Source organism: Pezoporus wallicus, unplaced genomic scaffold (assembly GCF_028554395.1).
Source record: "Pezoporus wallicus isolate ANWC-B61680 ecotype Strahan unplaced genomic scaffold, APGP_CSIRO_Pwel_v1 scaffold_3294, whole genome shotgun sequence".
NCBI lineage: Eukaryota > Metazoa > Chordata > Aves > Psittaciformes > Psittacidae > Pezoporus > Pezoporus wallicus.
Genome location: NW_026635478.1, coordinates 3,944,767 through 3,957,425, shown reverse-complemented (window position 1 = coordinate 3,957,425; position 12,659 = coordinate 3,944,767). Strand labels below are relative to the sequence as shown.

Below are 12,659 nucleotides of genomic sequence, written 5' to 3'. Positions count from 1 at the left end.
CACCAGAGCTCTGCAACATTACTGCTCTTAGGATTAACTGCTCTTTCTTCTATATACTACTTGAGAAGAGTCAAAATGGTCTGCTAACATGTTATCAGCAACCTCTATACCCAAATCAGAAATACGTACAATTCAGTCTATAATAAACTATATAAACAGGTATGCATTGTATAATGTGAGCTTAAACACGCACAATTCAAGAGTCAGACTGCCACTCTGAATGCTAAAACAGACCTACTTAGAATATCCTGGCACTTCACAAGCATCTACAGTATTTAGCATCTATAGTATTGTACGTGTTCCCTCTTGTGGACAAAGCAGCCACATGCAGTTATGCAAGCTTATTCGGAAACGCGGGATCCCACAGAAGACTTTCCTAAATTGCAAATTCAAAATTTTCTGATTTAAAGTTGGTTCAAGTCTATGCTCGTCTTTTCATATACTTTATTTTCATAAATCATAGAGTGATTAGGGTTGGAAAGGACTCTAAGACCATCTAGTATCAACCCCCCTGCAATTGGCCACCTCACACTTGACCATGTCACCCAAGGCCCTGTCCAACCTGGCCTGGATTTTCTAGATATCCTAAGCACTTTATGTTGCTATACCACTTAAAACGTGGATAGAACAATGGACATCAAACTTTCTATTACTTTGATGGCCTTAGCTTTTATTATTTTCAGTGTCTGAGGAGAACATAATATAGCGGACCCTAACGGTATAAGGCTAAGTATTATACAACTTTAAAGAGGGAAACCTAAAACTAAATAGGGCCTACGCAGACAAATACAAGTTGACACACATTGTCCTACAAGTTGTATAAACCCAGTGGCATGCACCCCTATTTATTAAGAGAGGAAAAAAAATAGAATAATGGAATACCTTTCCCGAAGTTTTTTCAGTTCCACATCTCTTTCACTTATTAATTCTGAGATGCTAACAAAATAATTGTGTTCCAGGTTTAACAGCATTTCAGAAGCTGGAGAATGTATAAGATCATGATAAACATCTGCAAAATCTTCATCCCAGCTGGTTTCTTCAGGTTTTGCATATTCTAAGGTTGTCTAAAAATGATAAAAGGCATTTTAAAGCATATGGTACCTTTTAGGACATACAAGGATCCCTCACAATGTTGGGTCAAAACCAACTGCGCATTCACACTGTTGCTCAATCTTAAACGTATGAAAATTATCTTATCAAAAAAAGGTAATTTTTGCTTTAATATTATATTATTTTAATAGTCTGTTTTAGAATATAGAAAGCTCAAATTTAAAAAATGTTTTCACTTTTTTTTCCCTTCCCATAGTCTCTTTCAAAGCAACTAACAACGGAAACATTAAGGTTTTGACTGCAATGAGGAATTGCCAATTTTCAGCCATCCCCAATTGGAAAGAACAATATCTGTAACAATATTTGCAGTTGATGAATTTCAGATAGGGTCCAAAACACCAGCTGTGCAAACAAAAATGTTTTTTCTAGAAAGGCTGACTAACCTCTGACATCACTAGAATTTGATCAGCAACACTGATTTAAGAAAAGACGGGTTTTATTGCACAAAGAATGGCCCAAAGATTCCAGTTTTTTAAGCTCCTTTTTACTGGAAAACTCCTTACATTTGTAATCATTTCCACCATGACAAACTGAGATTATATCATTGATGTGTAGGTTAGAAATGTCAATGAATGATCTAATCCTAACCCTTGCACTCAGGCCGACCTATTTGTAGAGACCACTAGCAGAGAAGACAGTAGATTCTTTCAAATGTTCTATCACATTCCTATGCTCACCCAATACAGATTTTTGTTAAGCTAATTTAGTTTTGTTGACATTCTTTAAGGCAGATGATTTGCTTCCAAATATCTTTATAACAGAAGAATTTTTCGGATTTTTTCACAACATTCTTCTACACTGCATGAAGCAAATTCAATTCCCATAAACTTTTCCTCAAATGCTGCAGTTTGTCATTTTGGTTTTTTTTTTTTCCTCTTTGCTAGAACTCCTCCAGTTCTTTTGCATTCTTGTTTTGAAGATCACATGCAAAACTGGATGCATTACTCCAGCTAAAATGTAAAATAGTTACATGAACACAGAAAATGAGCTGAAGAGTATCCCCCAAGTATATACTATTCCTCTGGAGACTTGATTGCCACTACTAAGATCCAGGATAGGAGTACTAATTTACTATCTCTTGCTTCGATTCTAATACATTATAGCCATTACGCCTATTTTTGTTTGACTATCACTAGCTATTTACCTGTCAATTTTCTGTTTCTACTAAATTCAAGAAAAGTCTAATTGATAACTAACAGGATGAAGACCTAATGATCACTTTCAGATAAAAAATAAAATTGTAAGAATTGACCAGTAAATTTCAGTGTAATTTTGCATCTTCACGGATGTCATTGTCCGTACATGCACACACACATTGACAAAGCAAGTCCTGAATATTAACTTTTCAGCCTTAATCTTACCTCTTTATAAGCTTTAGCCCAAGTATCTGCCAGCTGGTTTATGTCTACTTTTCCCGATTTCACTGCTTCCAGAGCCATTTCAGCTTCTCTATCATAATCTTTTATAGTTTCCTCTTCTACAAACTTCTTAAGAGACTGCTTCAGGTCTATTACAACAAGAAAAGAATGCCGCATCAACAAAACATGCCAGTAGAAGTATCAGTAATCATCTGGGAAACATACAAATAAAGTTTTTCTGAAAACATTTTACTTGGGCACCTTACTTGCTACTACTGACAATAGTTTAATATTTTGTTGTCTTAAAAACAATTTTTTAAGACTGTTCTAACAAACACCCTTCTTTGGGTTTCTAAAAGGATGTTGTAAGACACTTGTGGACATGGACATATGACATTAATTTAAGAAATCAATTCTTACCATTTTCTATAAAGCATGGCAAATTGTGCAGAAGCATTAGACGTCCATGCAAATGACTAATATTCTCTTGCACAGGGAATTTGAGAGGCACGGTAAGCACTAAATGTTGATTTCCAGCATTGAATTTGTACATATAGTCTCTCTCTCTACTGCACATCTTTCCTTTATTAGGCTTCATCTTCTTGAGTTGATTTCCTGCGCTAGAAACAAAAATAACATGACCTAAATTCTTGTAAAAATGTAAGTAAAAATGCTAACTAAAACCATGGCTTTGTTAACAGCTTCTGGAAAGAAAAAATAAACCCCCAAAGTTTTCATACTCATCTTGACTTCCAAATACATGGGTTGGAACTGTAACACAAATAGCAGTTTACAAAACATTGAATGCTTCTAAACTGTAACTGAGTGTATCATTTTATGAATTAGATATAAAGAAGATGTAAGTTAGATAAAAGGAAGTTCTTCCCTGTGAGGATGATCAGGCACTGGAACAGGCTGCCCAAAGAACTGGTGAATACTCCATCCCTGGCAGTGCTCAAGGCCATGCTGTGGAGAACCTTGGGGGGCATGGTCCAAGGTGAGGCATCCCTGCCCATGGCAAGGGCATTGGAACTAGGTGATCTTAAGGTCCTTTCCAATGCTGACCATTCTGTGGTTCTATGATTCTATAATTTAGGTACTCACTGTTACAATTACAGTATAAGCATCCTGACTTAAAGGCAGAACCAGAACAAACAGCAAACTAACTAAACCACTGTAACTGCTGCCATGAACATCTCAAAATCCGAAATCCCTCACTGTAAATTAGGATTTTACTTCCTCCTTTCTGCAGCTGGTAGGTTTGAATTGGCAGGGGGGAGGCTGTGGAAGTTTGCAATCATTTTTACAAAAAGCTTATTTTTTTTTCACCTACTTTAGGATAGATTGTCATTATTTCTAAATAATACCATTGGAAATAAGCCAGGAGAAAAGCAAGATAACTGCTTACAGAATGAAAATACTGGATGGGATAACGTAACTATGTCACTAATTCTTCCCTCTACTCATTTACATTCCTCGTTCTAGAACATCACCTGCAAAGCAGGACACATCATTCCAGCTGAAACCTATGCTAAAAACTATTCTCCAAGCATAATACAAAAGAAAAAAGTCTATTTTCCATGGTATTTTCGACGGCAAGATTAATGGGGCCAGTTCACATTTTTCGTTTGTATTGGGGTTTTTTGTTTGTTTGGGGTTTGTACGTGTGTGAACAAACCTATATATTGGAAACGCGATTAAACAAATGAGTTACAAATTGCTTCACTGTAACACCAAAATCTCTGAACCCAAAGCAACCCAAAACGGTCTCCTGGCCCACAAGAGAAGGATTTAAACGGCACCACTTAGGAATGCAAAACTTACGAACTTTTTTCTGCAACCTCCCGACAAAACAAGGCTTAGCAGGGAAGAGAAGTGCAGCTCAGCAGCCGATGTGCCCCAGCAGAGAGGCCCAAACCCGGCGCTTGTGCCCCCAGCCACACCAAGGGCTCTGATGAGCCAGATCTGCTGCTCATGCCAAAGGAGGCGACATCAGCTCCCACCGCTGAAAACATAAAGCCAGCGGCGGGAAGAAAACGCCTGCAGGACCCCATCCACATTTACCCCGCCGGCAAGGCTCCGACACCCCAGAGTAAGCACAGCCCCACAGCTCGGATGGGGCAGCGCCCGCGGGGACTACAGCCGGTTCCCCCGCCGCCGAAGGCAGGACCGATGTCTTCCTCCTTCTGCGCTCACCTGGGTGCCAGGCGGGCAGGTGAGGGAGCGCGGCGGCCAGCGCCGCCCGGGGGAGAATGGCAGCGAAGAGCTTCCGCCACTGAGGAAGGCGACGGCGGGCGGCTCCCGCCTCCCCATGAACCCTTCGCATCCGGAGCCGCAGATTCGCCGCCCACCCTCCCGCTTGTAGCGAATGTGCCGACGAGCGCCCGCTCCCGCGCAGTTGAGCGCGTTGCCGGCGCCAAGGGAGAGGCGGAGGGGGCGGGATAGAACCGCCGTTAGCGGCGGGTGTACCCGGCGGCCCGGAGCTGGGATGGCGCGGCCGGTGAGGAGGTGAGGGCTGCGGCGGAGCCGGGGAGGACCGAGGACCGACCGCGGTGCGACCGGCGACGAAGTGCGCGGGGCCCTGAGTGACATTTCCTCGAAAGCGTGAGGCGGGCGCGCGCCGCCGTTGGCGGCCGTTTCTCGATGAGGGGGCGTTTCGGGTCATCACGGGCTTACGGGGGCCCTGTGCCTCCACACCGAGCCGTTTCATGGCCCCTTCTAGCGTTGGGGCTTAAGGACAGGCCTGCGCCGTTTTCCCTTCCAGATGGAGGGAAACGCGGGGCTTCTCCCTGGGACGGGCAGCAGGAGCATCTGTCTCGCGGAGAGCAGCGGACCCCGGGCTGAGGGGTGGGCTTGGGAGCCCCGTTTGTGCTTCCCGCTGGAGAGAATAGCGCCTCACTGCAGAGACGGCAGTGCCACACCGGAAACGGGCTGGAAGGTGCGCGGAAAACATATTTGAAATGCCTAAAAGTGACCCGGGAGAGGAGTAATTGCACAGTAGCAGCTCTGAGATGGTGTGGGTGTAAGCAAAATGTAATGCTCCCACAATACGAACGAGAAGCACTTTATTTTAAGATTTGTTAAAAATCTAGAAGCTATTCCCAATAACAATGTTGTATACACTAACACTGATTGGTTATACATACATTTAAACGTGTGTTGCTTTTTTCATATAAAACGTAATCTACCCCAAAATAAAGTGTTAACAAGTCGTGATGCTCAGTCTGAAAGGTCTAATAGTGTATGGGTTTTTTGCCACAGGAGCAAGAAAATTGTTGATTATTCTCAGTTTGGGGATTTAGAAGATGATGGTAAGTAACATATTCTTGTACGTAACAAAAATACCAAACAAAAATGTAGCCACCCAAAAAGTCATGAGAGTGTCTTTAATGAATTAGTTCATTGAGAATGCTGTGACTGTTTTCACTGGAAGTGGTCTGGGAATGCTGCTGAATATTCTAATTCAACAAGAGTATGATGGTTGTAAGCCAGAGTGTAACAACAGTATGTTAGGAAACTGGTGAATACACTGTGTCGTGTTGCAGGAAAATCAGTTTCTCTCCCTGCCTCAGTTTTCAGTGGTAATTTGCTACTCCATGTTCTGATTACCAGTTCAAAGGTGTTTAAATGAACACAAACAAATTCTGTTTTGTTTTTTTTTTTTTTCAAGTGTAATACCTATTAGGCTTTATAAGCAAAGGAGTGTTGAAAACAAATAATCTACAATCTGTTTTTCTTATCAATGTAACTTGACTCCTATGTCCTTACCCTAAACCCATCAAGACAGAGCTGCAGCTTAGATCTACATACAAAACTGTTAATGACAGTGATTACTATTAGAATTGATAACTCTTCAGCATATCAAAAGGTGAACTTCTAGTTACTGAAAATCAGGTAACGTTGGACATTTAAGCTTTATTGCCTTATTGGTAATAAAAATTGAAATCATTATCTCTTGAATACAAGCATGTGCCAAAGAGGTCTTGTTAAGTTTTCATTTAAAATTCATTTATGTAAGGATACTGCAGTTCTAGTTGTATCCTTGAAAAATAGAATTAATTTTAAAAAGGTTACTTTTGGTATATTTTCAGTCTGTGATGAAGTTGAATGACTTCTTCTGGCCATACAGAAGAATATAAGGAAACTCATTTAAGCTTGTTGCTGTTTCCCAAACAGATGAAGACTTTGCATGTATAGCTGCACCTTCAAGCAAAAAATCCAGAACACAGCTCAAGGAACCAAAGGAGAAGAAGGAGAAGCAAAAAAAGCCACAGAAAGAATTGACTCCACCGCCAAAGCAGACACCTAGTAAAAGGTAAGAAACACTGAAATATGGTTAATTCTGTGTAATGATGGATTTCAGTAATAGTTTGGTGTCATGTTACATCCCACTCCCCAAGCCCAGCAACCCCCTTGAGTTTTAAGCAGCTGAAAATACACAATAGCATATTAGCATAATAAAAGACTTTCAGCTTTATTGATACAGTTGCAAATCAGGGATAATGTAATTATGCATAGAGTTGGGAAAAGTTGCCTGAGTTCAGTAGTGAGCTGTGTCTGTTCTGTTACAGCTCTAAAAAGCTCCAGCAAGCAGCCTGTATAGGTGCAGAAACAAGTTTGCATGTCTTGATCTTGTTTTGATATTTCTACAGCGCATGATAATTGTAACAATTCTTAGTTACTTAAGGACTCCTAAAACTGAGAAATATAAAGACACTTAAAAATTTACTCTTTAAAACAGAACATACTTAAAGCTTGATATATATAAAAAAGTCAGTGTCTACGAAAAAAGAAATCTGATTATTTTGGTAGTAAAGTTGTATATAAATACTACATTTCAGTGTGTTTTTTCAAGCAAAAATAACATTTTCTCTAATAATACCAGTTACTAGTTTATATATATATCTGTACATACAATGTTTTGCAATCATAGAACCTTTATACATAGTGTGCTTTAATATTAGTGTGTACTTTGTCTAAATCATTTAAGGAAGTAATATTCATAATACTCTGTACATACTGAAATATTAATATCTTTTCAAGTATTTGAATTTTACAAAGTTCAGTGAATCAGAAATAGATATCTAACACTCATGCCATTGTTTTATTATTTAGCATGTTTGGTTTGGGTTTTTTTTCAGGATATCTTTGGATGACAAACTTTATCAAAGAGATTTGGAAGTTGCCTTAGCCTTATCCATCAAACAGAAGTCTGCAAATATTGCCGAGGTGCAACATTCACAACAAGGTTATTTTACATTTGACTGCAACACTATTTATATGTAGTGAATTTGAACATGACTATTTTACAGTGAAATAGTTTGAAAGTCATGTTTTATTTCAAGATGTCATGATTAGGAAATGAGAATTTCTAGGTAGTCTCTCTTCTTATGTTTTGGGGATTGGGTTTTTTTGGGGGTTTGGTTTGGTTGGGGTTTTTTTTTGTGTGGAAAAATAACTTTTCTGTAAGAATGTCCAAACATAGTTTTCTTAATATCTTAACCTTTTACAATGTGTTTTTTGTGTACTTATGTTTTATATTCTTTTTTGTTTGTTTTCTGGATGCTAAAACAGGTAAGGATTTTGAATTGGAAAATGTACAAAGGAGACCCCTTTTTTCCAACTGCAGTGTAGACAGTGAACTTTTAGGTAAGCTATTCTCAAACTCTGTCTTTTCAGATACAGAATTTCAAGATGTATTTAAGTATTTTAATGTCTTGTTTTCACTTACATGGAAAAAATAGTCTTTATCTTAAACAAAGACTGAAAGATGCAGCAACTTTTTCATCCAATCTTAAAATGGGAAGATGTGGATTGCTGAATGAGATTGTTACAGATCACTAAAAGTTTGTTGGAAAAACAAACAGACATGTGATGGTTTTAGATGCTGAGTTGATTTACTTCTTCAAGAAGCTGCACTTGCCTTCAGCTCTGGAATGGGTCCACAATAGCTAAGCATCAGCTAAACATAACTAAAACATTAGCTATACCGCTGGAAACTTTTTAATTTTTCCAGTTTTATTTTTGGTCTCCTGTTCTTTTGTTAACTGCATTACAAATAAATATTGATAACTTTCACAACCAGAATTTACAGTTTGGTCACTTAAGATAGTAAAATGAGAATCACATGAAAACAAGTGCCAATGATGCACTTCTATATAGTATACTTCAAAATCACAAAAATAAATTCTGAGGGCTCAAATACCTGCTTCTTTTTTTTGAGAAGAAGTAATAGTTTTACTGTGAATTTGGATTAGACCAAGCTCTGCTTTCTAGGTCTCAATCAAGTTATGGATGATGATGTACCTAGGGCTGATGGTATACAAAGGACAACAGCATCTAACGTTCCTGCACATCAAAAGAAGCTACTGACTGTTGACAGTGATGACAGAAAGCATGCTACTGACTCTGAGCCAGAGTGTGTACCCAGTAAGGTCTCCTCTATAAAAACCCTTAGATGTGTTTTGAATGTGATTCCTTAAACACGGTTAATATTTTCAGTGAAATGCATTCTGCTTCTGTTGTATATTCCCCCTTGACCCCTTACTGAAGCATTATCTTTTAATATTAGTGACATCTCAGTTGCCCTTTGGCACTAAATCTAAACATTGGAGCTTGTTCTAACACATTTGCCGAACTGGCAGAAGTTATCCTACTTCTCTGCATTTGCAGAAGTATGTCAGAACAAATTTCTACCATCTTTGTCCAGGAAGGTTTCATGTCTTTAGAGAGCCTCTGTTAATTTTTCCTGTTGTTGTCTGGGGTTTGGATCAAAACATTGACTCTGGAGTACAATGTGGTATTAGTGCTCCTAGTATTTGCTTTGTTTAAGCTTATTGAAAAAAAGTAAGTAGCTTTCCTTCTTTCCTTTCTTCAGTCCTCAACTCTCAGAAGACAATGCTGCATCTGACTGGAGGTCAGGGTAGCCTCATGCTCTGCTTCTGGTAGAAGTCTAGTATTGAATGCCTGCAGAGTATGACAGTCACCTCATTCCCCAGTGGTTAACGTGTCTATCCATTCTTTTATTCATTACTTTAAGGATTATTGCAATGTGTTTCCAGAATTGCCAGTGCAAAAGATAGATCAGGGAAATCATCCACATACTCCTGTTGATAGAGAACTATTTTTAGAATTTGCTAATGTCCTTTTTTTTTTAATAGTGAATCTGTGAAATCTTTCTTGCAGCTGAAATTAGACATAGTGTTTTTCCACTTCAGTCATGACTAAGAATATGTAAAAATCAGAATCCCTGCCAAATGACTTTAACATTTTCATCTTGCACACATGGAATATTGGTAATTCTGCTGTTAAATTATTACTGTATGCAGTTTATACCAGGGTGTTCCATTATTAAAGTTCAGAGCAAGAATTCTGTAAATACATAATGTTTTATGGAGGTTATTTCTTTCTCAGTTCGGCATATAAATATGTTCAAATTTGGTTTATTGTATCTTTAAGGTAACCTGGGTTTTTATGTCCAGAGTGTGATTAGAAGGCCCTGGAGTAATATAATAGTAGATTGTATTTCATGTAGAGAGATGACATCCCTTTTTCTTGCTGTAGGTGAGGAGTCAGAAGAAGATTCAGATTACAGTGAAGATGATGATGAAGACTTTGCTATGGAAAAGAAAAAAGCCAAAGGAAATAAAAAGGAAACCAGACAAAAGATGCCAGTGGAAAGAGAGAAGAAAACTTCCAAATCCAGGATTAATACTACAGGTAAGTTTGCATGATGAATTTGAAATAGACTTTTTTATAATGAACGTCCCTTTTATTTTTCACTGAAGAAATAGATAGATTTGGCTGACAGCCTGACTGTGCAGGGTTATGATGAAAATGAAGTACTATATGCAGAATAAAAGGAGGAAAGCAGAAAAAAATCCTGAAAGAAAGAACATTCTGTAGTAAACTAATGCTTCTTACAAAGAAAAGCAGGCAAAAGTGAATAGGCAATTAATTTCTATTTTTGTAACTATACCTAGCTTTTAAGAAAAGGCGTGAGTGATCTGAGGATTGTTATTTTTTTTAAATTATAATCTCAGATCTTCCTCTTGCATTTGCATTTATGAATGTTTAATTCAAGGATAGCTAAAGAAAGCTAGTCCTACTATCCACTTGGCGAAAACTAGTAAATAGTCATGCTCTTCAGAGTTAATTGGTCACTGTGTCACTAGTGCAATTTATTTTAAATAGTTTAAGAAAATACTTAATCATGGTGTTAATTTTGTGTCTGACTTGGTAATGTGTTTTAGTTTCAGGCCTAAATTTAAAACATGTAATTTAGTTTAAAATTACTTTTAGGTGTAACAAAGAATGGTTTGCTTTGTGTAGTTGACAGAAGAATCTTCTGTCTTAGAAATCCAACATTTGGCAGGTCCTGAAGAAGAAGTTGTTGTACTGCTTATTGTCAAACTAGGTTTGAAATTCTAGAGTATAACAAGACTGACTTTATAAATATATACTGATAAAGATGTGACAATGTAGTAACATTATTTCACTCAATACAGAGAGCTCATGCTGCACAATGATCAATCATCTTATGCGGTGTGGTAATTTCTCTGCTGAAGAGTATTCTTCTAAGGTTGTTTTTTTTATTTCCAACGAAGTATCGTCTGTAGTTTCTCCTTTTGGGAGAACAGAACAAAAATCTGCGCAAACACAAAAGATGATGTCCAGTTCTTCAGGCCCAGTTGGAAGGCCTCTACATACATCAAGTCCTGTATCAGATAAGCCTAAATGGATACCACCAGGTACCTTTAAGATTGCAATTATAAACAGATAGGTTAGTTGACTTAAGTTTTTAGCAGTCTCTCCTAAAAGCAAACAAACAATATTTCAAAACAATGACTGACCTCTTACAATGAAAGTTATTCTTTTGAACTTATATTTAAAAGAAAAGAAAAAAAGACTATCTCTGCTTCTTTTTCCTCTTACAGCATAATTCTTAAATGCTTCATGTGGGGTGGTTAATTAAATGTTATACAGAGTGTGGATCAGATCTTAATCCAGGATTGTTTTGTGGCCATTTCTCTCTTAATAACAGCTTTCTTTATCTCTGGTATGTGCTGCATTCTTACCTGTTCTGAACAAATAATACTACCAAAATGCTGGAGTGTTTTAACTGCTGTAGTAAAGCGAATGCTTTATTTTTTTAAGGTTTTTGAGCATGCTTCTGCTGACTCCTGCCTCTTGCTTTGATTTTCCTTCATATTTGCTCTTCTTTCCTGTACATGTTTATTTCTGTTTGGCTCCTTTCTCTCAAGTCTTTTTTTCACACTTGGACTTGTGTTCAGTTGTGTGATTCTCTGTGGAGCACCTGAAAACGCATAGTATTCTGGAAACAGTATATGCTTGTCCAGTGCTGCTCCAGTGTGTTGTGCTGGTTAATTAAATTGTACACAATACCTTCTGCATTGGCTCACAAATAGATTGATTCCCAGACCTTTTTGCAGTACCTTTAGAATACTGTTTTTGTTCTACTGTGACAACTATAAAAAGACAGCAGTCGTATAATATCCCTCCTCTCCCCAAGTCTCTTAAGCTTTCTTTCTGGTTTGTTTTGTTTTGTTGGTTTTTTTTTCAGCTGCCTCAGGAAGCAGTAATAACTCTATGAGATGTGTTTCTCTTAAATCACCTACTCAGTGTCTTAGACTCGGCCTCTCCAGACTAGCAAGAGTCAAACCACTGCATCCCAGTGCTGCCAGCAGTTAAGTGGTCAGTGACAAGGTGACATGTGACAGAAAAGACTTTGGAAAGTGTTTTGCTTATGAATAAGCAAAAGCCTCATGGCATCATCGGTATTGGAGGGCTGTTGTTTATGTATGTATCTTATAATGATTTTTTATTCTGCAAAATGCTAGGTATCCTTAAGCGCTACTAAATAATAATACTATTTAATCAAGGTGACATCTGGGTCACCAGCTTTTTCATGTATTATATTCTGATATGTGGGTTTGTGGTAATTTTAATTCTCTGATATCTAAACTCTTGGCATTAAAATAGTCTACACAGCACTATGTCAGTTATAGAATGCGATATCTTAACACAGTGAAAGTCACAGTTTAAAAAATATTTCTTGGAAGAGTTACCGCTTTCCACCCCCTTCTTGGGAAGTATGTCGCCACTCTCAAAATCTGTTAATGTTTGCATATCTTGTATGTGGATGTTAATTATTTTGAATGTATTATAAAT

At 37.9% G+C, this 12,659-nt stretch overlaps 2 protein-coding genes across 4 annotated transcripts in view; one reads left to right on the top strand and one right to left on the bottom strand.

Annotated features, from left to right (window-relative positions):
• Positions 1-5,033, bottom strand: part of CUNH12orf4 (chromosome unknown C12orf4 homolog) — a 20,759-nt gene extending 15,726 nt beyond the window's left edge. Inside the window, exons 1-4 of one of the 3 annotated variants that reach the window (XM_057425966.1) lie at positions 4,917-5,033; positions 2,889-3,083; positions 2,472-2,617; positions 883-1,064 (exon numbers count right to left, since the gene is read on the bottom strand). In XM_057425966.1, the coding sequence (XP_057281949.1) occupies positions 883-1,064; positions 2,472-2,617; positions 2,889-3,066 (506 nt within the window). In that variant the 5' untranslated portion in view covers positions 3,067-3,083; positions 4,917-5,033. Of the gene's footprint in view, positions 1-882; positions 1,065-2,471; positions 2,618-2,888; positions 3,084-4,292; positions 4,474-4,916 lie in introns of those variants that run through there. The other 2 variants (XM_057425974.1, XM_057425958.1) reach the window with 2 other exon arrangements.
• Positions 4,852-12,659, top strand: RAD51AP1 (RAD51 associated protein 1). The gene is made up of 8 exons (XM_057425987.1): positions 4,852-4,976; positions 5,730-5,779; positions 6,645-6,783; positions 7,610-7,716; positions 8,745-8,897; positions 10,032-10,187; positions 11,075-11,218; positions 12,052-12,659. Exons 1-8 carry the CDS (start codon positions 4,957-4,959, stop codon positions 12,177-12,179), a joined length of 897 nt encoding a protein of 298 aa, XP_057281970.1. The 5' UTR covers positions 4,852-4,956; the 3' UTR covers positions 12,180-12,659.